Below are 26,247 nucleotides of genomic sequence, written 5' to 3'. Positions count from 1 at the left end.
ACCATGTGCATGGTGAACGCATGCTTAAACAAGGGCGATGCATCACTGATGGTTCAAGGAAATGAATGCAGTCTGTCTGGAAGGCCTGTGTGAGATTTCTAGGGTGAAAAAAAAAAACAAACATGAAATGCGGTCGTTTACGTGCAGCCCTTTAAAGGGCAAGGAACCGTTTTTATTCACTTAAGCAGAATGGCCACCAAGCACTTCACTAACCATGTGATTTCACCCAGTCAATTAAAAAAATAAAGGTAATAAACATAGTTAAATAAATTGAAAGAAATACATATATGTGACCTAATGCGTCATTATTATTATAACCCAGTTAACACAGTGTCAACAAAAATACTCCAAAAATGTACCATTTACATATATGTTTAATTAAATGTACAACATGTATTTGATTCAACAAAGCCAATACATAAATAAACACTGGACTCCAGAATTAGCATTATTATAATTATCACAAAGTCAAAGATTCTAAATATGCCTACAAATCCAGGAGATAGCGTTTTACAAAAAAGTACGTTTGTACTGCTTTTTGATTGCTGGTAAATTTTGGAAAAGTTTCGGAAAGGGAGATTGCTAACAAGATAAGGACAGGAATATTGCTGGGAAGTACAGGAATCATGGTTGCAGGAAAATTCTGGAAAAGGGGTTACGAGAAAGTTTAGAAAAGTGGGGGTTGCTGTTAACTTTTGAAAAGAGAGATTTCTGGTGGATTTAGAAAAAGATTACTGACAAATTTAGGAAAAGGGTTTGCTGATAAGATAAGAAAGATTGCTGGTAAGTGAGGAATGGTGGTCGTATATAAATTGTGCCCCCTCCCGCCCTTACTTGCTGATAATTCTAGTAAACTGTGGATTATTGGAAAGTTTGGGAAATTTGGGGTTGATTTCGTATATTTACTATACAATAGACCAAAAGGATATTTTACTTCAGCAGATGAAAGTTACTGTATACGATAGGAATCATGTCGACTGTTACTATTTCTGTAAAACAGCGTCATCCGGTCGTTTTCCAGGTATGCACTCGCCTCCAACTTTCCCACAAATCAAAGCAGCTGTAAAGTCTGAAGTATACTTTTATCTCTTCCCTCAGGTGAGCGACAACGCGTTGGAGTCACGCTGCTCTCGACTTTGCGATTGCGCTGTTAAGCAACTGTCATCGCGTCTCTCTTCGCCCCTTTCGCCTCGGAGCCAAATTCCTCCACGCTTGGCAACGCTTCACTCTCACATGCTCTTTGGTCATGTGACGCGTGTGATGTCACGTGTGAGTCAAGATGCAATCGCGTGGAGTTGAGCTGCAACAGGTATGTTGCTAAATACCCGTCTGCGTGAAGAAATATACACTCAGTGACCAATTCATTAGGTACAACTGCACCAATACTGCGGTTGTCCCAACAAATGTGACATGATTTCAGTGTTAATAACCTAGCCTATTATCTCTCAAAATATCTCAAATTTGAACGAGATGTGTAAAAACAGAGTTTAAGGTTGTTGATTCTTTCAGTGGGAAGACAAGAAAACTCGCTACCCTACCACTCGTGTTCCTCTATACAGCTAAAATTTCCGTTAAATTCAATCAGTGTCTTTGTGAAAACTGCAATAAAAATCTAAATCTGCTTGAATATATTGTTGGAAATTTGATCAGTCTTATTTATCAACATGAAGCCTACTTAATTTCATTTGCCTGGGACATTGATTCTTATCGTGTAGTACTTGGCTTACAATAATAATATATATACTTTTGGTGGTACTTGGAGAGACAAGTTTTCTTTTAAGTGATACTTGGTGGAAAAGGTTTGAAAACTACTGGTCTAGCACATGCAGTTACTAAGATAGTCATGCTTCAAATTATGTAATTTTTAGGGGGACCCCTGATTTAGCAATATATGGCATAGTACTGTGTACTAGCATAGTACTCTATTTCTTTTTTTTTTTTACTGCTCTGATGCCGCAGTAACACGATTTCCATCTTTAAAAGCATTCATCGACTTATAATTTGTCTTATGGAGAGGTGAGGGCAATTATTTGTTTGTCGCTCACCCTGGCGTGTTGGAAATGGGATCCCATTCCCATTCCGGACGGAGAGCCCGGCGAAGGTACAGGGGAGGTGTTGGGAGAAGGATGGAGGTTACCCGTGATCAGCATCATGTCGTGGCCGATGTCGTTCTCCAGTTCGTCAGGAAAGGGAAGGTCAAACATGTCATCTACGGGAACGAAAGTCATTAATTTGCTGATTTTTAATTGGCTAACAATGTATCACTATGTGATCAAAATGGACAATGTGGTAGGGCATGGAAGTAACAAATCGCACAAGGCATTCTGTCAGTGAAAGGGAGCAAAGATGCCCCCTGTTGGTGGAATAGAGTAAAATAACCATCATGTTTCATTGCATTGCTGTACAGTGACACAGGGATGTCAAACTCATTTTTGTCTCTGGCCGCATTGCAGTTATGATATCCCTCGGAGGGCCATTAGAACAGTGAAACCATATAATTGTTTAATCACCACATCATATTATTACCATTACACAACAAATTGAGGGATAACTAGTTTTTAAATCAGAAGACAAGGATAATAGTTTGTTTAACTTACCGTAGAAGAAGGGTTTGGTAACAGAAAAATGGAATACCTCAACACTACTGTTTATTATTATGACAATTTGGATTTTGGCTACCCATTTTAGCAAAAATCACGGAAATTGACGAGCATGGTTTGCTTTCGCGGGCCACACAAAATGATGTGGCGGGTCGCATCTGGCCCCGGGGCTTGAGTTTGACATCTATGCTGTACACTGTATTATTCTTACATTGGAATTGGATTTATTTCTGGCAAATGAATATGACTGAAAAAAAAGTGAGTCCTGCCACAACACACACATGTGCTGTTAACACGACACTTTTCACCCCAAAACCTTAAAATCAATTTGGTCTGTGGCATGGGAAATTTTTATGGTGATCCACAAAAGCAGTACCATATTATACCCACCTACTGCTTATGTTTCAATAATATAATGAAATTTGGTGCATGCCTAAATCTAAAAAAAATTTTTTTTTAATTATATATATATATATATATATATATATATATATATATATATATATATATATATATATATATATATATATATATAGGGAAGGATACATGGGGAAATAAAATTCTGGATCCTCAGCAGCTTTTAATGGTTTATTCCCTGTTTTTGTGGAAGTCGCGGCTTCGCTTGTTAAATAAAACAAAGGAACATGATTTGGTTGTCAAATAATCACACGATGTTAACAAAAGTATAAAGAAAATATTGGATTTTGGCCCAAATCTAAGTATAAAATATATGTATATAAAAAAAATCAGCAAGTAATAAAAACACAACAATAAATGAAAAAAATACTATATAATATATACAGTAACAAAAGGTAGGAAAATAAATTCTGGATCTGCATTAATATTTAATGGCTTATTCCATACTTTTGTGAAAATCGCTCCATTGTTTAATAAAAACAAAGTACATGATTTGGTTGTCTAAGAACGTCATAATGTTAACAAAGGTAGTATTAAAGTATTTGTTGACACATGCCCCACAAATGTTCTACAAATTTCAGCATGTTACTTATAAAATCCTGCAAAATTCTGGCGACGACAGGCTTATTGGTTGACAAACAGCGCTATCATTATGAGTCATATCTGTGAAGGTGGACTAACTTAACGCTGTTCCACCAACAACCCAGCCCATAATTTCACTGGGCATGCATGTGTAGCTTTATGGCTGTCTAAAGATGCGACCTTGGCACTACATTATCCAGTAAAAGCTAATGAGTACCGTTATTGTCCTCAGTGGGGTAAGAGCTCGGCGCCAGCTGGGTGGTGGCGGACGTCGGGAAGACGAGGATGTGTGTGCACGAGGCGTCCTGAGGCGTGTTCAGCTGCGACGTCTGCAGGTTCAGGGCGGTGCTGCGGCCGAACACCGAGCCCATCGTCACGGCGTCTGAGCGCAAACATGCCACAAAAAAAAATATTGTTTCATTTGACTTTTTGTTTTTGTTACATACAGTGCTTAAAAAAATTATATAGACCAGTGATTCGCCAAGTGTGGCATGTTTCCCATTAGTGGTACACAGGCTCCCTCTAGTGGTATGTGAAAGAATCACTGCTCAAGTACAGTTCAGTTGTATTTCACTTTAAAGTTCAACACATTTGCATTTAAACCTTAAGAACTGTTTGTTTTTAAAACTGTATTTAGGCACATTACAATTGAATAAGTAATTTTCCTCCCCCTAAATTTGAGCGCAGTATTACTCGATTTTGATGAACACGAAGCCCTCACTTTGAAAACCCTCATGATCTAAGCTATCAGTGTTTCCACTGTGCTGCCTCTACTTACCGGGCATGACCACGAGGGAGCCCTGCGGCTCCATCGCCACCAGGCAGGCACTGAGGATGGAGGGGGTGTCCGCCGCCGAGATGCCACACATGCGACAGGCCTCCCTGAGCTGGCGCCCTATCGAATGCAGCGAGTGCTCCCCGAGGAGCGAGCTCCAGTCTGCCGGAGAGACAAAGACAAAGCGGCGTGACCTAAGACTCTTTCAAATGAATCATCCTGTCGCTAAGTCAAGACAACATCTTCATCACTGTGTTAAATAAACTGACCAGCCGACTAAGGTGCTAACTCGCATAAAGTAATTATTATGGATGCTGATAATGTACTTCTGTACGGTACTCGTAGAAATGAACCGATACTACACACCGATGCTATGTGATATACTACTTTAAGTAGTAGACACTTTAAGGCATCTATGTCAAACTCAGGCCCGGGGGCCAAATTTGGCCCACGAAGTAATTATATTGGGCCCGCAAGACCATATCAAATGTGTATTAGAGCTGGCCCGGCAGTATATAGCACCACTAATGCGTCACTAATATTACAAATCCCAGAATGGCCAAATGAAAGATGGAAAACGGTTAACGTCCAAAACAGGTGGGAGGCAGACTGTCTGTTCACTAAAGTAAAAGACAGACCTGTTTGTCGTCTGCGGAGCAATGTGGCTATAACAAAGAATCTAACATATATGACTTGTTTTTTAAATGCCCTTTATTAACTCTTAGGCAGGGACGGATTTTTACTGAAGGACATTCTTATTTTTTTGGTTGTTTTGTTGTTGGCCTTTGAAAAAAAGATTTACATAAAAAAGAAAGGTAGTTGGAGATAGATACATGGAAGATGGAGAGACAGAAGAATTCATGTCATCTAGTTAAATACAAAACAACAAACAAATACCACCGATGTCTTTTATCGCAAATTTGATTTCTCGTGTTTATAATATTAAAGTTTGTTTATTCCAGATTCAGTGTTTAAGCAAAATTTAAGTTTGTTGTCATATGATAAACTTTAACGCTACATATCTGCAGAGAAGGGAAACATGCGCATTGCAGTGATTTTTCATTAACTATTGAGTTTGGCCTGCGACGTCGTCCCAGTTTTTAATTTTGGCCCACCGTGAATTTGAGTTTAAGGTAAACATGAGTGCCAAGACCTTTACATAGTGCCCCCTAGTGTTCAGCCTGAGACACCACATAATCAAATGCCTTCTATTCACAGGCTACATTTAAGACTTAACAAAACATGCAATTCGATGTTAAAATGACACTCATGACAAGTTATTTCCCTAAAAAGTGTAACATTTGTCTGGAATTTATGCCATCTTCAAGAAAGATTTGTGTTTTTGAACTACATTTGATTAATATAAAAAAATGTCTTCACAATTGTAAGACATAATGGAACTATCACGTATCGGTACTCTGTATTAGCGAGTAATCAAATGGAATTGTCTGTACTACTCATACTCATACCCCAAAATAATTGGTATCTGTGTATGCCTAGTAATTCTAATTAAAAACAAATACAACAACAACAAAAACCGTCCAGTGAACAGCGCGTATCTCTGAATTTGACTTGCAACTTTTCATAAAATGATAGTTTTTGATAAAAATATCTAACAACGTAAATAAATGCATAAACAAATATGTCAAATTGTTTTATTAAAACAAAATAAGTAATTTTGTGGTTGTTTTTCAGTTACTAAAAAAGAATAATAGGAATAGTTTCTATAATTGTAATACTACAATACAAGTACTGAAGAAATATGATATAGAATAGTATAATAATAAATTTAAATAATTATGATTAAATACATTAAATAAATAAATATCCATCCATTTGGCGGGGTCCACCCTGAACTGGTTGCCAGCCAATCGCAGGGCACACATATACAAACAACCTTTACACTCACATTCACACCTCCGGGCAATTTAGAGTCTTCAATCAACCTACCATGCATGTTTTTGGAATGTGGGAGGAAACCGGAGTGCCCGGAGAAAACCCATGCAAGCATAGGGAGAGCATGCAAACTCCACACAGGCGAGGCCGGGGATTGAACCCCGGTCCTCAGAACTGTGAGGCAGACGCCCCAACCAGACGAACACCGTGCCGCATAAATAAATAAATAAAGAAATAATATTTTATGAAAACACATTACAACAAGTCGTGTTGTTTTTGGGGGTCAGGCTGGAACGGATTATTGGGATTTCCATTCATTTCAATGGGGAAAGATGATTTGAGTTACAAGTGATTTGAGTGTGGTCACAGCAAAAAATCTAACTCCCACAATCTCAAGCCACCACTGTACAGTAAACTAATTCAAGAAAGTGAAGCCATGTCACTCACCTTTAAGTTCGCCGTGGCCCAGTCTCCCTAACCGACCAATCACAATCCTCCAAGGTAGTGAGGTCATCTGGATTATGCCGACGCACCACTCCCACAGCTTCTGCAGACCCATCTTCCGAGCGGACACTTTCGGGCGGCGTGCCCTGCAGTGAAAAAATTAAGTTGGGAAAAGTTTGAATACGAGGAGACGAGCAATAATTTTGCTTTAAAAAAAAAAATGAAGTCGAAACCAACCTGTTTGGCACATCGACGTTGATGATGCACGTCTCCAGCAGCTCCCCCTGCTGGTCGGTGCACGACACCAGGATCCAGCGCTGGTCATGTGACAGGCAATAACCCACAAAGAGCACGTTGTATCTGGGAGGGACTTCGGCCCAAATCTCTCCTTGTTCCGGCTGCTTGGGGCGGGTGGGCCCGAGGATGAAGGGGGGCGAGTACAGATGGACTGGGCTCGGATGCTGCGGCGTGGAAAAACATGTCAAGTAACAAAAATAGGAGAAAGTACATATTTTTACTTTTTTTCCAATGAATTGTTTCCCCCCCTAAAATAGTTGTTTTTTTGTTTTTGTTTTTTTTTGGGGTGGGGGGGGGGAGTGGAAACCGACCCAGAAAACACTTAGTGGTGGTTTATCCCCGCTTAGTCAAGAATTTGAGGGGTTTAAACATGTTTTCTTTTGGAAAAAATAACTAAATAAATCAATGCAATTATAATGGCCATCAATTATCCGCAGATTTTTTCTATTTGTGGTGGAGGGGTCCACTGTATACCTAAAATGCACTGTAACCTTTACAAGTGAACTTAATTTTAACCTTGTCTAAACTTTTTAACAACTATGCAGTGGAGAATTTTATGGCAATAATTGCATCAATTATACAATATGGATATTTAAACATTCACTAATTAGAAATGGGCTTTTTTGTAGTAATACACCATTTTTTTCCTCACAAAATTATAGTTAACAGTAGCTTACCCAGCTCATGGAGCTAACACTATTGCACTAAAGCGACACCCAGAGCGATGATAAATTATCATGTGTTGTTATTATTACTATTATTATTATTATTATCACTTACATCCGGGCTCTTGAGGACAGACGTGACAGTGGACACCGGGCCAAAGCCGGTCAAGGACTTGATGTGTGTGTGCCGGGGCCGCAGGCGTCTGCACTGGGAGTAACAGGAGAAGGCCAGAGAGCGCAGGTGCTGCAGGTAGATGTGGCTCTCCCCACTCGCAGGTTGCAGGAGGTACTGGTATGGCACCACCTGCCAGAAGAACAGTGGTGAAGGCTTGCTCTCAGCTTGAAGTTCTGGTGCTTGTTCAAGTATAACCTGCAACTTTTACTCCATACATTTGAAAACAGATTTCTGTACTTTGTATTCCGCCTACTATGGAGTACTTACTGCTAGGCTAGTTACTTTTTTTCAAAATGAGAGGTGTTAATTTGTGGAATGATTATGAAAATTAATTGAAAAGGTGTGGTTCACTTTCTTTGTTTAAAAAAATATATACACACATCAGGTACAAACAAAAGAAAATGTGACAATGTTGGAACTTTTGGTTGTGTTAACTTGACTGTTGTGCAAATTGTGCATTGATTTTGTTTTTTTATTTTCTAAAACGGTTTTATTAATTTAGTTTTGCTTCTAAGGATTATTAAGTTTATTTTTTGGTTTGTGTGAAAACATTCATAACTATAATGTTTTTCTGTTGGTTTCTGAAAATGTAAGTTATTAATGAATTTTGATTTGATTGAGAAGACTGATTAAAAGCTAACTGAATAAAGACTACTACTACGACGAGCTAATTTAGCATTTTTTTGTAAGTCAGTTCACATCGTTAGCAATGCTATGCAAACGTTGTTTTGATAGCATAAAAGTCAAGCCAGTGCTAGCTAGCTCTTAAACAAGAGCATGCGACATGTAATGTTATTTGTTTTCTTCTTCTTCTTCTCCTGCCCCAAAAATCAGGAAAACCGAAATGGTGCAAAAAAGTTTAACGCTATATCTCCAGAATTGAGTACTAGTTTTCAGTCTTTTCACATTTTCAGCAATTTTCTTCGTGTGTAATATTAACTAAAACTCTGAATTCACTCTACAGGGTCTAGAAGTACAGAGTGAGAGTATGTTCCACCTGTAGAACGAGTGCAGGTCTTATGGTGTCAGGCAGGGTCTGTAACATCTCCGTGTAGCATCGAAGAAGCCCGAGCAGCCACACGCTCCCTGCCTCAACTTCATCACCTTCCTCTTCCTCCCCTCCGTCACTCCGCACCCCAGTTGGGCTGAGGAACGCGTCCACGATGTAAACAACGATAGCTGGTGGGTTTGTCCGGCTGTCCGTGGAGTCGGGACCAGTCGGGACGCCTATTCTGGACTGCTCGGCGGTGCTGGAAAAGGTAATAGGGTGGGACCGTCAGGTGCAGTAGTTCAAGGGTGTTTGCACTAGGGGCAACTGGAGCAGTGTTACACCAGATCCAGAAGATGGTGCTGTGTCCATTTTCTGACCTTGACCTAGGGCGCGAGGTGAGGGTACACCCTGGACTTGTCATCAGTCAATTGCAGAGCACAGATGGACAATTTAGACAATTTAGAGTCTTCAATGAACCTAGCATGCATTTTATTTTTTATTTATTTTTTTGGAATGTGGGAGTAAGCCAGAGTACCCAGAGAAAACTCACGCAAGCACGGCCAGAACATGAAGCCAGAGCCAAGATTCGAACTTGGGACCTCTTGATTGTGAGGTAGATGTGCAAAACAGTATTCCACGGTACTGCCAAATGCCAAACAAATACAAATACGGAGCTGAGATGTGAGCATGTTGTTTTGGCTCTTACATTTCAGGGTTTTCTGCTGGTGTGTTGGCTGCTTGTGTGCCACTCAAGAGTCCCTTTGACTCGTTGGACCCTCCAGGGGTCGTCGTCCCCGTCTGGCCAGAGGGTGCTGCATTTGGAGTGGAGGCTTTTGCTGTCCCGACAACCCCCGGAGCTGGTTCTGCGTCTGATGTCCACGTTTGCGATTGACCGGAGGACGCAGGCTGCGCTGAAGAGGTGGATTGTTGGATTTTGGATGGCAACAGAAGCGTGCTGTCCAAAGGCAGGACTGACAGCTGGGGTCCTGCAAGAGTGAAGAGAGAATTTGGATATATAATTGGTATACTGTATGTACGTCATATGTCCGTGAAGTTTACAATGGAGGTTCTTACCAAGCTGCAGCTTACAGGCATAGGCGTAAAGTTTCAGTTTGCTGAGGTTGTCTGTGTGTTGCTCTCCAGCCCAGGGTCCAGTCAACCACTGGTCCACATCCAGCTCCTCAAGCCTTTCTGGCTCCACCTCCTCCCCTACGCGGATTATGCCATCCCGGGACACCTTGGTCAGAGGACGGTGCTTCCCAAGACGACACGTCTGGGAATGAAGTCATCATCATGAGGGACATTCTTGGAGACATTTGTATTAAATTCAATCCAATTTACTACCTCGTAAACAGAGCTGAGCTCCTGGAAGAAGGTTCTGGCTGCAGCCAACAGTGGAGGACTATTGGGACAGAGTACCACATACGCCACATCTCGTTGCCCCCCGTAAGGCTCCAGCAAGAGCTTCTCCCAGAAAGGCAAAGCCAGAGGGGACAGTGCCAGGAACTCCCGCTCTCGGTCGTAGCCAAGTAGCACTGTGGGGATGGGCAAGGGCTCCGGAGATTCCTCGGAACCTGAAAACAAGATTCCACCGTGTGTCTTGGCTTGATTCTAATCAGATGGCCCCCCAAAAAAAAAATTGGTTCTTCTTACCATACGAGCCTCTCCCCGCCATTTTATGGAACTGCTGCCAAGTGAGCGGGCCCTGAACGTGTTGGATGTTGTCCCACGTCCGACCGGTTCTTTTCTTCTGGATGGCGTCCTGCAGGAAGGGCTGCAAGGACAGCAGCAAGCGCACCATGTCCTGGGACGACAACATGCTCATGTCCACCACTGCGGCGATGAACAGTGACACGGAAACAAGCGCACACACGCACACAGAACAGATACACACGTGTTAACAAGAGCCTATACACCGAGGAAACAAATGAACAAACATGAAACACAGCAATACATGATTAAGATCACACAAAGGAAGACAGGAATTAATAAATTTAAAAAAAAAAACATATACCCAGATATTGGTTTCAGGATTGTTAATCCACAAACCTCCCGTCTTTAGCCGCCAAATGCGAATCTTACCATTAGTGTGAGGCCAGGGATGCAGAGCTGTACTTCTGACAACAGCTGGATCGACTTTCCCCCCAGTGGAGTTGTCCACATACTGCAGCCCCTGCTCCAAAGCATTGTAACATTCCACACAGGCATCGCTCCCGTCCGCCCACTGCTTTTCCGACATCCAACTTTGGAGCAGCGCCCCGTTGCGGGAATAGCTGGAATAACCGTGAGGAAGGTGCAGTGAGGCGAGGGACGAAATGGGATGGGAGCACTGCTCCTGAAGTAAGACCACGACCGACGGGGAGGCGGGCGCCGCATCCTGAGGCCGCTTTGCTCTGGGGTCGCCCAACGTCGGGTCCCGCCGGCAAAGAGCCAGCTTCCTCTCGGCGGCCCGTCCGACCTCGGAGGAGCGTCCGTAAATATCCAGCTCGTCTTCCAGGAAGAGGCCCGTGCCGTGGGCCAGCTGCCTGTTCACAATGGCGCTGAAGCCACACATGCAGCGGTACTGATCCTCGCAGGTGGAATCGGGGATATACACCCCTACGTCCGCCCCCTTGACGTTCATGTTGCAGGCACAGATGCAGCAGCTGTCAAAGTTGCGGTCCTTGAAGACGTTGAGGACGGAGTCCGACAGGAGGAGGATGGCGTACAGGCTGTGGCTCTCGGGGAGGCAGGGTCTGGGCCGAGCGAGGGGCTCCACGGAGCTAAGAGGTAGGCTGGTGGAAGGGGTCGAAACCGGTGAGCTCAGCTCAGTACCGTCCTGCTTGACGGAACCTTGGCCAGAGCTGGCGGGGTTCATGCCCCGTGGCGTGCGAGGGGTGCGCGGAGTGGGCACAGAGAAACGAGGTGTGGCCGGAGAGGGCAGGATGCCCACGGTGGTGCTCACAGAAGCCGTAGTGCCGCTCATCTGGTTGTAGTCCTGGTCCGTCAGAGCGCTGACACTTGGTATATTTCTGAAAGACACCGAAACATGTTCGTACACCATTTCCAAGGTCAAAGTTAAGCATTGTTCAAACACTTCTACGATATAAAAAACAACAACTGAATGACACTGTGTAGACTCACAGTCATCCAGTTATGCCATTGTAATCGGCAAAAGTTGAATCGAGGCAACTGAACTCCTTTTAGTTGTTGATGACGTTTTACCTTTAATCAACAAGGCGTATTCAATTCTAAACTATGGATGTAGAGTTCCCCTATGTTTTTGGAATGTGGGAGGAAGCTGGAGTACCCAAAGAAAATTTTGCACATTTACTATTTTTGATCATACGTTTAGAGAGAAATTTTAAACCCAACATTGTACGCCGAACCAAAATGCTATATTACTTAAGCTTGTCATTGCACATTACTCACGTGTATCCATCCCTGACGAAACCGCTGTTGTGGGTGTGCATGACAGCTGGGATGTGCTCCATTTTGGGCAGGAGTGCCCAGGACGGGCGGTAGTAGCACTGCTCGGGAATCTTGAGCGGTGCTGAAGTCTGACTAGGTAAGCAGGAAAGTGGCGCGAACATGGCGGAGACCACCTGAGTCTGGACAGATGGGACATAAAGACAGCGAGTTGCTTTGGAAGTGTTGCCTGTGTTCCTTGCGTGGATCCACATTGTAGCGGGAACTGGATTCATTTAGCTATAATTAGCATTTTCCAGCAATTGCACAGTACCTGCAATCAATACAACGCTGGGATGCTTAATTAGTAGTAAGCTACAGGTATAAGCCAGACAACTCAGAGAGTGGATATGTGACTCCTTGTATTGATTCCCGTGCTAAGGAAGAATTTTAAGTGGATTTCAACAAATTCTGAAAGTCGCATTGGCGTTTAATTAGCAAATGTTTTGGGACATTTTGGGACAGGATGTGAAAATATATACAGTGGTGTCTTGAGATTTAAATTCAACGTTCAATTCGTTCTGTGACCACACTTAAACGTAACTTAAAACCCTTGTATTAATTGGTGTTTCTCAATACAGTAGCGAAAATAGCCAATAGCGAAAAACTGGGAATTGACACGACCCACAAATGTTCATATTTGTCTATATAAATTAATTAAAACAATAGATATATACAACAAACTGTGATCCAAAAACACTGATAAAATTTCAACCTCATCTTACATTACAATACATTAGCCTTGAAACTAAAATGTGTACAGATGATTTGATTACAAAAAAATGCACCGGGAATGCATGTGTAGCAGAGCAAATACATATCCATACGAAGAGGACTCTCCGTAACTTCCGCTAACAACCCAGGCTAAACGTCATTCCTCACTGAAATACAGAGACCTTAGGCTCTCAGTTGAGATCAAAGACTTTAAAAATAGTTCCTTGACACCTATTACTACTTTCCTATTAGCCAGGGCTTTGGCTCCATCTTATGGCATCTTTGCACAAAAACGCAAATAGGTTGTTTTTCAGCAAATAGCCGAAGATGGGTTTCCTAGAGAAAAGCGCGAATAGGTGAATTTGTGAATTGCGAAACCGCAAATAAGGTTGACTGCCCCATTTATTGTGACTCCTATGTTACTTGTCCTAACCTTGAAATCTTCTTGCCAGGGACTAGACACGCCCTCCTCGAGCTCTATCCTGAATTCAGGCAGCTGGCTGGAGGTGATGGGCAGAAGAAGGTGATCAAGCGCGCCGCTGGGCGCGGGGGGCTCCTGGCTCGGCGTGTCCCGGTAGGTCATGATGGGAGAGAAGGCCGGATGCTGCTCCAGAGAGGGTGGTGTGGGGAACATACGCTGCAGGTCTGCTACTGCTGAGGTGGACAAAAGCAGATTTATTATGGCGTAATGCTTTGGGAGCGTTATGTATGACCGTGAATAGATCGGAACTCACTTGATGGATAAGGTACTGCCGCTCTGCCTTCTTTACTCAGAGGACGATCCTCTGTGGATACTGTGAGTTTGGTTGAGTGCTGGTTGGGGTAAACCGTCTACAAATCAGTACACATCAGATTAGAGGATCGGGCCAATATTGTTTATCAGTAAGAGAAATATACACTCAATTAGGTACGCCTAATAAGAGCCAAAACACAAGTTATAGTAAGTGCCTTTACAATGATCAAAATAAGCATTAGCTCAAATAGTGGATTTTTTTTCATCCCACTACAGTAAGTGCCAGGCTTTAATTTGAGGCATTTTCTTAGAGCCTTTATTTGAACAGATTTTATGATAATATTTTGTAATATCTTTCTCATATAAATAATGATATTAATGGTAGTAATTGGTATCAAGGATGTACGATGAAGGGATACTGTGCATCAGTTTAGCCTGGGTCTTTAGCCAAAGTTACAGAGAGTCTTTGCCGCATGGGTAGATTTTTGCTCTGCTGAATGGCGTTTTTACAATACAATACAATTACTGGTGGTTTTTCGCTATTTGCAGTAGGGCCCTGTGCCTATTTACTGTACTGTATTGTTTTGTGCTGTAAATATATGTCAGTATGATTTACCAGTACTTTGAAACAAATTGCATTTTTAGAAATTGGTAAGACTGAATTCATCCAAAAATATCCACTACTGTAAGTGCTAGCAAATGTCCGTAATTGGCACCGCGTTAATTTGAAAAGGGGCCACGACTTGAGGAAATGCTCTATTAGTTTTGTAAAGGTAGAAGTGTTGCTACTTCCTCATATTTCCCAAACAGAACCTTGGATGCCTCACCCCGAGCTCCTCCTCATCTTCATCAAATATGTTGTCCAGATCCGAAATGTTCACTACTAGGTCTTTTTCTCGGGTCAGAGAAGGATTGGCTTTGGCGGCCGCATCGTCCGGACTGGACTCGTCTTCAGGAAAACAAACAATTTAAGGCTCAATGACTTATAAATGGCCAACAAAGTTGGCTTATAGTATTGAAGTGTCAGTGCCACCTGATTTGGGAGCGGAGTTAAAAATGGACATAGCGTCTTTCCCATCTGGCAGGTTGCCATTGCTGGTGATTTCTTCACTCTGTTGGGCGATTTGGAAGAATGAGACAAGAGATTCAGCTTTTAATGGATATTAAAGGATGACTTTGAAAGCCTATACAGGCTAATGGCAGTCAAGCTGCTTTTAATATTCACAGACTGTATTTCCCTACCTTGGTTCTCTTGCTGGATTCCCGCCCTTGACTCTTTAATCTCTTGGAAGTGGAAAACGTGTACTCGATGTCGCCTTCCTTGAAGTCGTAGGGGTCTTCCCCTGGCTCGCGCAGCGCCTCCACGCCCGGCTGCTGGAGCAGGCCCAATGTCTGGACGTGGTCCCGCAATCTCTCGTCTGAGATTTTAAATCTCTTGTGCGTATGTGTGTAAAGTCTGTGAGGGACATTTGCAATCCATTAAAATTAAAGCTCGAAAGCACTTAAATGGCACATTAGCTTCTATGGTACATAGCATCGCTGTCATTGCCATGTTCCAGGGAGCTGGGTTACCTCACACCTCTCATAACTTGTACGTTATTTTCTCGCACCTCCTACAAATGTGTTTCATTTGAAACATTTCAATAAAAAAAAATAAAAAAATGCATGCAAATTTTCCAAATGCATATTTGTTCACCTCCTGTTATCGCTCCCTGAGTTGTTTACTATCTGGTATCTCTTCCTGTGCTCCCTCATAATAGCATGATATCTCTCCTACCTCTTTAGCAGAGCTCCCTCAGGAACTGCCTCCATCTTCCCCTCTTCCGGTTTATCAGCCGAGACTTCTAGAGGTCTGAAATCCATCTTATCAGTCCTGGGAGTCCGGAAGCCTCTCCACCAACCGGCCCCGTTCTCCCTCTGCTTCAGCAGGGCCGTGTACACCACCGTCTCACTGGTCATCACCCCCATGCCCGGGGCTGCCTCCTGACATAAGTGGATGTCCAGCGGCCCTTCCAGTACCTCCGTGTCCTGCACCCGGGGGTGTGGGCTAAGCGTGGGAGGAAGCGGCGACATTGGCGACAAGAGAAGGGACTCTGGAGCTTTCCTGCCGTTGGAGAGCGGTTTGGCATACTTGCAGCTTGCCAGAGTGGCCAGAGGCTCCATAGGTGGCTCCAGTGGTACCAGACCACTGAGCTGGGGCCCCCCAGGTGAGTCCTGATCCAGAGGGGTCTCCTGGGTGACAGATACACGGTGGTGGAAGGGGATCACGACCGGTCTCTTTGATTGTTTGTCAGCCTTTTCCGTCTTGTCGCTGGTCTTGTGTTTGGGTACGGAAACCGCGTATAGTGATGAGCCGGAGGACGGATTGGCACCGATCTGGGGGTTGGAGATGTTTGTGGCCGTTGTCAATTTCTGCTGTTTCAGCCTGAAAGACCAAAAAAAATAAAATCGATTTCATGACATTTTTAGAAGAAACAAAGTAATTGTAATGCCGTCAGTGAACAGCTTGAGCGTGGCTCCGTGGTACCTCGAGCAGCTGCAAGGCGCTCGCGCTCCGACGTCATTGAAGTCCCACGTGGTGACTCCGTTTGGCACTTCCTTCTTAGGCGTCATGTCAGCCGGCTGCTTTAGTCTGCCAAGAACAAACAAATGTACCCATTCAGGTCTACATTCCCAAGTCGGAACTGGGAATGGGAGTGGTCTGGCGTCACTTACGTGTGCTGAGGCTGGCTGAGGTAGCACTCCCTCCAGGCCTGATGGACCACCTGACAAGTTAGCTTCTTCCCAGAATGCTTTGGGCTAAGGCTGGTGACCCCCATAGTGCTGTCTGGTGTTGGCACACTCGAGGCCGAAGTCACGAATCCACTGTCCGCTGGAAAGTCAAGAAAGCATGCATTCAGTTTTTCATAAAATGGAGGTAGCAAAAAATACTCACACTGTATAAAAGTAGAAGTACTGATTTCAAATGCTCGGACTCTGAAATTTACTTTGTCATAAAATTAAAAATACCCGTTTTGAAATCTTGACACAACAGGAAAAGAAAACCATGCAGTTTCCTCTATTTTTTTAACTTACATAGTGTCGCATGTTGTTGAAGAGGTAACTAGCATTGAACTAAACTTTTATGCTGTCAAAATAGCCTCTTCCCAAAGCTTTGCTAACATTGTGGTCTGAGCTAATGATAACAACTGATAACAACCTTACTTTTATGTGGGGTTTTTTCAGATTACACAGAGAATTTCTGAACACGAGAAGCTTGTGTTTTTTAACCTGGCACAAATCACAGCACATTCAGCCAACAACATCATATGATTCTCTTAAATAAGCCAAGGGATCTCCTTGGTCTTGTTTCTCTGAATCTGTTGCCGTCGTCGTTAACGCTCTCTGGTTCACGTTCCTCCATGTCGCTGCTGTCCACATTTTTTCCGCCCCAAGATCTCAATCAATCAAGATCCTGACCGCGGTTGACTTTACCTCTCCCTATTTACGTCTACTTTAACGTCGTCAAAATCTCTCGTCACACTCACCCGCGAACACAACGTGTCTGGCGGTACGCATGCAGGAATGGCATTTGCGTGTAGTCGTTACCCGAGCAGGGCTGCTCCGGCGACGTCGGCGGCGTGAGCGGCACGCTGCAGTGGTTCTGCTCTCTGGCAAGGTTCTGAGCTGCAGGAGCAGGTGGAGGCGGCTCCACCGGCAGCTGGCCATGGGCGATCAGCACAAAAGCAGCTGGGTAGGTCATCCTTACTCCACCTGAGGAGACCAAAAAGGACATGACGAGGCTGCAGCTCCACGTCCTGAGAAGTATGGGCCTTGTTTATTCCCATATTTAGTACTTACTGAGGCTGTGAACAGATTTGGACAAAATATGGCGTGTGTGTCTGTGGTATGACCGAAAGACAAATTCATCGCAATCTGGATCCAAACCATCAAGTTCTAAACAGATTTAGATCACTTTTGGTGTGGCGGTATAGCAAGGGTGTCAAACAAATTTTTGTCACATATCACATCATAGTTATGGATTCCCTCTGGGGCTGTTATGACCGTGAAAACACTGATTTATTGCCTTAGATTTATTTTATTTATTTTTTTAGCTGATTTAGGACAATTTTGATGTGCTGAATCCAAACATCACAATAGTTTTGCTCAATCAGGTCAACTTTTTGAACTGTGGCCACGTTTTTGTTTCCATGTCCAGGCATGTTCGCGTTAGAGTTTCAAATAAACTGTGGTTCATCCCCTGAATTTTGAACAATGGTGACGTAACATTCAATTTACTGGTCCGTTTATCAATTTCTCTTATTCAATTTACAGTAAGCAAAGATTGTAACATTTGAACTGTTAAACTGTTAACAACTTGGCATAAAAACCTGACCTGAACAAGAAAAAGGGATGTCCTTTCCGGATTCAGCGATGCAAAACTGTCCGAAATCAGTTGGGGGGAAAAAAAAAAAAAACTTACAAAAACAAAAGTTTAACACAATTTAGTCATCATCAACATATACACGCAATTGCCCATGCATGTGATTATTATTTGTAGCCCAGACACCCAAAGAAATGCTCAAACCTTTTTTTTGGGGGGGCATTTTGACCAGTCTTCATTTTTTTGTAAATAATAATTCTAAATGTCAATATTTTTATTTTAAATTGGGGAGTTATGCTGTCAGCAGTTTATTGAATAAAATACAAAAAAATAAAATACTTTGTATATTTGCAGACCCCCTGTAAAACGAGATGACTCATCTCAAGGGTTAAGTCCATAAAAATAAAGGTTTATGTTTTATACAGTACATGCATAGTGAAAATGCATGGATTGGGTTTTTCATTTTTTATATTTTATATTATAATAATTACATTATTTAAAACTGTATTTTATTTTTTTTTAATTGGGTGACACGTTATCTTATAAATTAAGGACAGAAGTTAGAAGTGGCTGGTATCCATTCCAGTTTTAATTGTAATGAGGTCAAAGAAACCCTATGGGGCCATACTGATTAGAAAAAACTCCCGGGAGTTGCGGCTCCATCTTCCCAATTTGAACTTCCTGTCGTTTCATTCATCCTCTTTTCCCTCCGCATCATTTGCTCTTTTTTTCCCCACCGGGATAAAAGACTGTGAAGGTGCTTTTCAAGAGCATTGGCAAATACCTCAAACGAAAGTGAGAGAGGAGAGAGCGAAGCGGCAGCTAATTTATGGGATTGCGCTCGCCGGTGTTTGCTTAAGCAGAACAAAGTCGCTGTGGTCTAAAGTGATTTCAGTGGGATTCCGGCTTTAACGTGCGGCGGTGGCTTTTGAAGCAGCACGAGGGAAGTTCTGGCGTACCGACGACCACCTCCACCGCCACGTGAGCGTTGCGATCATCGGCCGGCTCCTCGTTCCCCTCGCCGCTTCCCTCCTTCCGCCGCAGTACCATCGGGTAGAAGTAGCTCCACTCCTCCATCAGCTTACGTGCGGCCGGGTCGCTCATTTTGTAGGCCTGACCTGTCAGAGTACCGCTCAGACCGTATGGGCTCAGGATCACTGCAAAACACACCAGATGAAATACTCGTGCTTAGAACAATGAAGTGACAACTACTGTGTGCATCGTCGTCGTTAGATGAATTGATTTTTATGTCTTACCTCACACTGGATACAATTGGAGTCTAAAAAAGATCCAAATCTTTCCGCTTTAATACAATTTAATATTAAATGAGTGATCATTATCAGGATAGTTACAGGTTTAAGCAAGCCAAATTTATAACCTGATTATGTCCATTCGGATTGCTCCATACGGTCTCATTATGACAATATTCTTCATATTCTTCATCTATTCTATTTTTGATTTTCAAAGAAAAAATGGTACTGTTCTGTATTTAGTCTTTTTTTAAAAGACTTTAGAACAATGGATTACATTTTAATTTTTAATTTTGGGAAAACGAAAGCCCTAAAATTTAAGACATTTTGTAATTAAGGAGCTGTGGGCACACTGACTATATGGACATAAGTATTGGGACAGATGATCAGCACAAATCAAAGAAACCATACTTTTGGGGGGTGTTTTCTAAACCCTGACTGACTAATTCATTACAAAATCGTGTCCAACTAGATCTGATACTTTACTTTAATGCAATCCAACACTAAACATGTCTCTAAAATAGATTATCAGGGTTTAGGCAAGCTGAATTTCAAGACCTTTTAAGACCACTTTGGGCTCGTTCACTGAATAAGACCATTAGGAGTGGCCCATGTTGGCGTTGTCCAGATCTTTGAAAAATGGATTACTTGATCATTTTTAATTCTGTAACAACAATTTAAGCCCGAAATTTAAGACATTCTGACACAGTGTCATCAGCAAGTTGCAACCGAGATATCGAGAGACTGGCAGAGTCACAGAAAGGCATAGACGTGAACATCCTTGGAAATTTTCATGAACCAAACACCTGTTGTCAATTTTGACGCTCAGCTCAACATCAAGATTCAAGTGCTGCAAAAATTGCACCCGATAGCCAAATATCCCTCACATTTTGGTGACTGGTGTATATGGCGTCCTGCTCGGGTTGTTCCATGCGTTACCTTGTATTGGTGCGACGGAGGTGTGTGCGAGGCGGATGTGCTGTTGTGTGATGTGGTACGCAGGTTGGTGCTGGGCGATCTCCACGCTGGTGCACACGTTGCTCTCCCCGTGCAGGAAGAAGGAGAAGGAACACGACAGGTGCTCGCTGGCGGAGACAGAAGAGCACACAGGTTTCCATCACGAGATGAGCCAAAGGAGGGCCGGAGTGTTGGAGGAAGGTGGGAGACATTTTCATGTAACGCCGTAAAATTCCATCGTTTGCCATTACCATACAGTATGAAGGTGTGTCAGAAAGGTTCCAGGACTAGCGTCGCAAAAGCTATATTTCAAAGCTAAACCACAAACTAGTAATTGTCTCCTTCAGTCTGGGTCAGATGATCAATCCGCACATCTACAAAGAAATCTTGCGGCGTTTGCTCCACCATGACGACGCGTCTGCTCACAATGCCCTGAGCATCTGACAGTTCCTGGCCGAGAACATCATCATCATGCTGGAGCAACCTCCCTTCTCACCTGACCTGGCTTGCGCTTTGTTTGATCCCCCCCCACCCCCCAAAAGCTCAAGTGGGTTCAACAAGGGGACTTGGAAGAAGAAAAATTGTAGTTTGGATTTGAAACATAACTTTTGGGCTTCCACTCCTTGAACTTTTCTGACACATCTTGTACGACTGCAGATGCTCCAGCAAGAAACAGAAGCACCAAATTAAACTGAGATTAAATGGAATTTGCAGTGCACTTGAATAAAATTTTATTATTATTGTAATTTGATCGCCGACTGGTTAGTACATCTGCCTCACAGTTCTGGGGACCGGGGTTCGACCACCGGCCCTGCCTGTGTGTAGTTTGCATATTCTCCCCGTGCCTGGGTGGGTTTTCTCCAGGCACTCCGGTTGGATGTTATTTGATCAAAACAAAACACTGAGCAAATCAAAATGTAATAACATATATATATATATATACATATATCAACAATATACCTCAATACAAACAATACAGAAAGACTGACTTTGTTGTTTGTTGACTACTTTTGTATCGAACTACATTGTGCAGGCGTACCTAATATTGTGCTCACTGAATGAATAATCACATTTAACAGTCTTAAATCATATAATTTGTTTTAGCAATTCTTAAGAATAATGATTGACTAATTGCAGTTCACTACCTGATTATTCCATCAAGCCTGAAACAAAGCCAGAGAATACCATTACTCTGTTGTAATCTACAACATGACTGATTTTCCTCCCTCAACCAGAAATTGCGACAGCGCGCAAAGAGCTTGTGGGCTGTCCAGCCTCTACCACACGGATCCATCATCGTCCTCACGCGGCCCTCTTATTACAGGTATGAATCCTCATTTGCTTAATGACTGATTGTTCACGCTGCGTGTTTACATCTCTTTATTACACCGCCTTCAACCGTCCATCATGTATACTTATTTATTTTTAAGAAAGACGGGTAATAATTTGGGTCTTATTGCAATCTATATAGCGGCGGGCGGCCTGTGCGCCATTATCCGCCGCCGAGGGTTCTGTGATGTATATTTTTAATCTGCAAAGGCTCTTATAACCTTGGTTATGTGCATCAAAATGACAATAAAGTCAGCAGGTAGTGTGATCTCCTCGTGATTACCCTGCTGGCCTTGCAATATCTCCTTTGCCCCCAAGGCACTGGACCTCCATTGGAGTGGTAATGGGTCATCAAATTCAATAAAAAAAGAAAAAAAAGACAGTTATGCCTTTAATGGGCCGAGCTGAAGGATACGTCGTTAAATACTGTACGAAAATGGCCTCCAGATGGCGTCGGGTGCAACCAAAGTGAAGGGATGAGAATTTCAGGGAAGCAAAAGCCATACAGTAGGGTTACAGGTATGAATCAAACCAAAGAAACAAAGCTGACATTCGAAAAACCTCACGGCACACCACTAAAAAATAAAATAATAATAAAAAAAAAAAAAAGCTTTCACAAAAAGTACTCTTTGTAATAAATCATAATTTTTGGACCAGTTGAGGGAAATTATCCCACGGCAAACCCGATGATCTCTCACAGCACGCTAATGTAAAATAAAAATGTATATTTTGTAGATTAAATTTGTAATCTTGCAACAATAAACGAGAATACTTTCGAGATTAAACTCATGATTTTACGAGAATAAAGTGGTACATTTGGGGAAAAACGCATATATTTTCAAAATTTAAAAAAAAATTAAGTTGTATACTTTTGAGAAAATATGTTCAATCTTCAAGTTATTATGTTTTCCGTTTTCGAGATGTCATATTACGATAATACGATAATATAAGAATTAAGTTGTATATTTTTTACAAAAAAAAGTATCGTTTAGAGATTAAAGGTTTTACCTTTTTGAGATTAAATTCATACATTTCAGAGTTGTCCTAATTCTGTCAGAATAAAGTTGTATATTTTTAGAATTTTTAGAATTAAAAATCGTAATATGACAAGCAAAATGTGGTGTATTTTCAAGGTAAAAAGTTGGATATTTATTTGTGAAAAAAATCTTTTATCTTTGAGAGAAAAAGGTTTTGAAGATAAAAACTTGCACTATTACAAGACTAAAGTCAAAAATATACACCCATACAAAGAAGATACTGGATGTACAACTAAGAAATTAGAAAGGGATTAAAATAATTTTAAATCTACCAGTAACCTAAAAATAAAAAAATAAAAATAAAAAACATAAGTTTCAGATGTTGCATGTTGGTTTTGCTAAGGAATAAATATAGTCCAAATATGCATTAATAATATTTATGAAATGAGCGCAAAGTGGGATGTATAATACGGACAGTGATATATAACAATATAATGATGAAATATAATGTAATAATAAATCTATCTATGAAGGTGGCACACAGAATGTGACACTTGCAGCTCATTGTGAACAAGTCCAAAAAGCTTTCGGTGGCACTGCTCTTCAACCTCGTCCTCCTGGTGTGTCATCACAACATATGAGGAGCTAAAAATAGCAACGTGAGGGGCAGCAGATGCATGTCCAGAGTAAAAGTTCTGTTCTATGTATTGCATGTGGGAACACACACAACAGACACTGCATGGAAGGGAAATAGGAACAGCTGTAGTATACACTTTTCACACTCGACTGAAAAGAAAAAACACACCCAAGCCCTGCATTAATGAACGTAGATTATTTTAAATTACTTTGACTCTTAATTAGATAAAGAAAATACACTGTGAAGTTAAGGTTCAAAAAAGGAAAAATCTAGGGGAAAAATTAAAATTATGTGCTTTCCGACATACATATTGGCAGTATGCATGCACTAAAAAAAATTTCTCACTCGCAGTTTGTATGATTTTTTTAACAATACTGTAAATTATTGAAATCAAGAGTGAATACGTATTTATCAGTGAATACGTATTTATTTTGTTTTAAAAAATACATTGCATACATATGCAGTATATATATATATATATATATATATCACTTAAAAACATTTTTTTTAAAGAAAAGCACTGTTTTTACCACATTACCAGTCTTGACTGTATTCCAGATTAATTTGATATTATATAGTTTGAAAAATGTATTTGATATTATATAAATTGTAAAAAAATACAGTGCTTATGTATAAAAGTGAGGACATTTCTAAGTGACCCCCCAGCTTTTGAACCACAGTGTATATTTTATACTTTTGTGTTGTGTTCCACCTCTCAACTAAAAGTACTCTAAATGATGTTTTCAACATATATTGAAGAGACATGTTATACTATTAGAGAACCCCAGTCAGTGATGTATATTAAAAAAGAAATCCTCTTACAGGAAATGAGTCCTCTGACTCTGTCAGTCAAACTCAAGCTCAATTTTTTTTATCATTATGTTGTCATTGCTGAGTGTAAAATAAGTGCTCCAGCCGAAATGTAATGTGCGATAACTATGACGTTAGCTCTCTCACACTGTCGGCACGGCAATAGCAACGGTGCAATTATACACAACATGAGCTACATTGCTGGTGTCAAACTTTTTTTCCCCCATTGCTGGCCACATAACTACGCTTGTAACAGTGAAACCACATACTGTAAATGCATAATGGCTCGGTCCAGAACGGCGCGCCAAAAATCGTGGTTTCGTACATACTTTGGTTTTAAGGTCACGGTTCAGTTCACATTGGATACTATGAGGGAATCAAATGTAAACCAAATGTACATTTTATGTAAACGTATTTACTGACATTTAAAATGAAACAGCAACAGCTTAAATCCTCTCTTTTTAGCAAAGTGCAACATCAATACAATTTAAAAAAAAAAACATCAATCTAGCTTTGTGTAGGCACTATATATTACATTCACAAATACTTTCATGATAATTTTTACACATTTTGGAGATGCGGTAAATAAGATGAGGACACGAGAACCAAACATCCGACCACTCCATTTGAAGCAAACAATTCTTTCATCTCCGGCCCCTCCCCTGATGAATGTCTCCCTCTTGTGGGTCACCACAATATCACAATTATATACCCTTACCAATTTACTACATACCGTGAAATGAATTTTAGGCCATATTGCCCAGCCCTGCCTGAGGGTCACATGAACACAGGTGAAGGCTGAGACTGATGCTCTTCATCCTTTAGCAAAGGACATTTTCCTGCACCGTAAGCAGGTGTGAGTATGTGGAAACACAGCACTTCTTGCATCCTCTGGGACTCAGTGCGTGTGTTTGTGTGTGTGTGTGTGTGTACATATGCGTCCATGTGTCTGTGTAAACAGCTGTAAACGTGCGGAAGAAGAGTGATCTTCACAGCTGGAGACTGAAGAGGAGGAGGGTGCTGAGTAAAGAGTAGGGTGATGAGGAAAGACAGGAAGGCCTTCACTTTTTTGTTAAAGAAAGAGAAAGAGAACAGTCCCCGGTGGTTGAAAAATTAAGCAAATGCACAAGATGAAGTGTAAAGCTGAAAGGCAGGTGCAGGCAAAAAAAAAAAAAAAACATACAGTTTGAAATATAGAGTCAGAGCAATCCCAGCCTGGGACGCACATTTGCCTCGCACATATCAAGGAAATCAGAGTTTTAGCACCTGGGACCATCTTTACGCTAAAGGGGTTCAAGAAACGTCAACCAAAATCTCTATCAAATATATATATCAGTGCTCTTATTTAAGATGCTTTTATTGAACAATATGTTTATTATTGTGGTTGCAGTGGTGTAAAACAACACTGCACTGCAACATAGTCAACACTGCTGACCATACCATATTACAAACGATGTGAAACAGCTCAGTATTCAAGTATTCTCTTCAGGCACTCCTCAATCTCATCAAAACATTTTCACAAATATCAGACTACTCTATTAACTGGACAAAATCTGCCAATACTGCCAATAACAGTAAACTCATGGACTCCTGCAGATCAAATCCCAGAGTACCCTATTCCGAGAGGAAACATTAAGTATTTAGGTATCAATATTTTGTCATAACTGACAAGAGCTAACCAATCTAAATTACACACCACTTCTGGAAAAAAATCTCACCCGATTTAAGAGGCTGGACGCTGTGTTCTGTTCGACTGATCAAATCTGATTCTCAATAAACCTCAATGATAATACCACAGCGGAAGCTTACAAACTCCACTGTGACACAATAAAACTGTTCTGGCATGAAAGGCATACAGATTTTCCATTCTGCTTGACCTAACAGCCGAACAGGTACAAAAATAAATAAATTAAAATTAAAATAAAACTTGAAAATATTGCTTGCTTGCTTTATTCCCCAAAATTCCAAAATCGATCTATCTATCTATCTATCTATCTATCTATCTATCTATCTATCTATCTATCTATCTATCTATCTATCTATCTATCTATCTATCTATCTATCTGTCTGTCTGTCTGTCTGTCTGTCTGTCAATCAAACCGTCTATCCATATTATTTCAGTTCCAGTATCGGATCTTATTAGCAGGTGTACCTAATGAAGTGGCCGATGTGCACAGACGTATGATTA

The 26,247-nt window shown here is 41.6% G+C and overlaps 1 protein-coding gene across 3 annotated transcripts in view; it reads right to left on the bottom strand.

Moving 5' to 3' along the window:
- The window catches only part of LOC133413994 (mediator of RNA polymerase II transcription subunit 13-like), a 100,075-nt gene that overhangs the window by 3,704 nt on the left and 70,124 nt on the right, over window positions 1-26,247 (bottom strand). The window contains exons 5-29 of one of the 3 annotated variants that reach the window (XM_061698992.1): window positions 20,289-20,434; window positions 19,059-19,256; window positions 17,325-17,489; window positions 16,452-16,608; window positions 16,264-16,368; window positions 15,868-16,161; window positions 15,514-15,783; window positions 14,979-15,192; window positions 14,770-14,848; window positions 14,564-14,685; window positions 13,738-13,834; window positions 13,437-13,657; window positions 12,254-12,432; window positions 10,925-11,853; window positions 10,496-10,675; window positions 10,187-10,416; window positions 9,917-10,115; window positions 9,549-9,828; window positions 8,849-9,101; window positions 7,792-7,980; window positions 6,952-7,175; window positions 6,718-6,860; window positions 4,378-4,536; window positions 3,817-3,981; window positions 2,046-2,209 (exon numbers count right to left, since the gene is read on the bottom strand). In XM_061698992.1, coding sequence (XP_061554976.1) covers window positions 2,046-2,209; window positions 3,817-3,981; window positions 4,378-4,536; window positions 6,718-6,860; window positions 6,952-7,175; window positions 7,792-7,980; window positions 8,849-9,101; window positions 9,549-9,828; window positions 9,917-10,115; window positions 10,187-10,416; window positions 10,496-10,675; window positions 10,925-11,853; window positions 12,254-12,432; window positions 13,437-13,657; window positions 13,738-13,834; window positions 14,564-14,685; window positions 14,770-14,848; window positions 14,979-15,192; window positions 15,514-15,783; window positions 15,868-16,161; window positions 16,264-16,368; window positions 16,452-16,608; window positions 17,325-17,489; window positions 19,059-19,256; window positions 20,289-20,434 — 5,362 coding nt within the window. Of the gene's footprint in view, window positions 1-2,045; window positions 2,210-3,816; window positions 3,982-4,377; window positions 4,537-6,717; window positions 6,861-6,951; window positions 7,176-7,791; window positions 7,981-8,848; window positions 9,102-9,548; window positions 9,829-9,916; window positions 10,116-10,186; window positions 10,417-10,495; window positions 10,676-10,924; window positions 11,854-12,253; window positions 12,433-13,436; window positions 13,658-13,737; window positions 13,835-14,563; window positions 14,686-14,769; window positions 14,849-14,978; window positions 15,193-15,513; window positions 16,162-16,263; window positions 16,369-16,451; window positions 16,609-17,324; window positions 17,490-19,058; window positions 19,257-20,288; window positions 20,435-26,247 lie in introns of all 3 variants that reach the window. The other 2 variants (XM_061698988.1, XM_061698991.1) reach the window with 2 other exon arrangements.

The sequence above is a fragment of the Phycodurus eques genome, chromosome 15 (assembly GCF_024500275.1).
Source record: "Phycodurus eques isolate BA_2022a chromosome 15, UOR_Pequ_1.1, whole genome shotgun sequence".
Lineage (NCBI taxonomy): Eukaryota > Metazoa > Chordata > Actinopteri > Syngnathiformes > Syngnathidae > Phycodurus > Phycodurus eques.
Note: the sequence above shows the minus strand (reverse complement) of the source record. Positions and strands in the feature narration are given on the sequence as shown.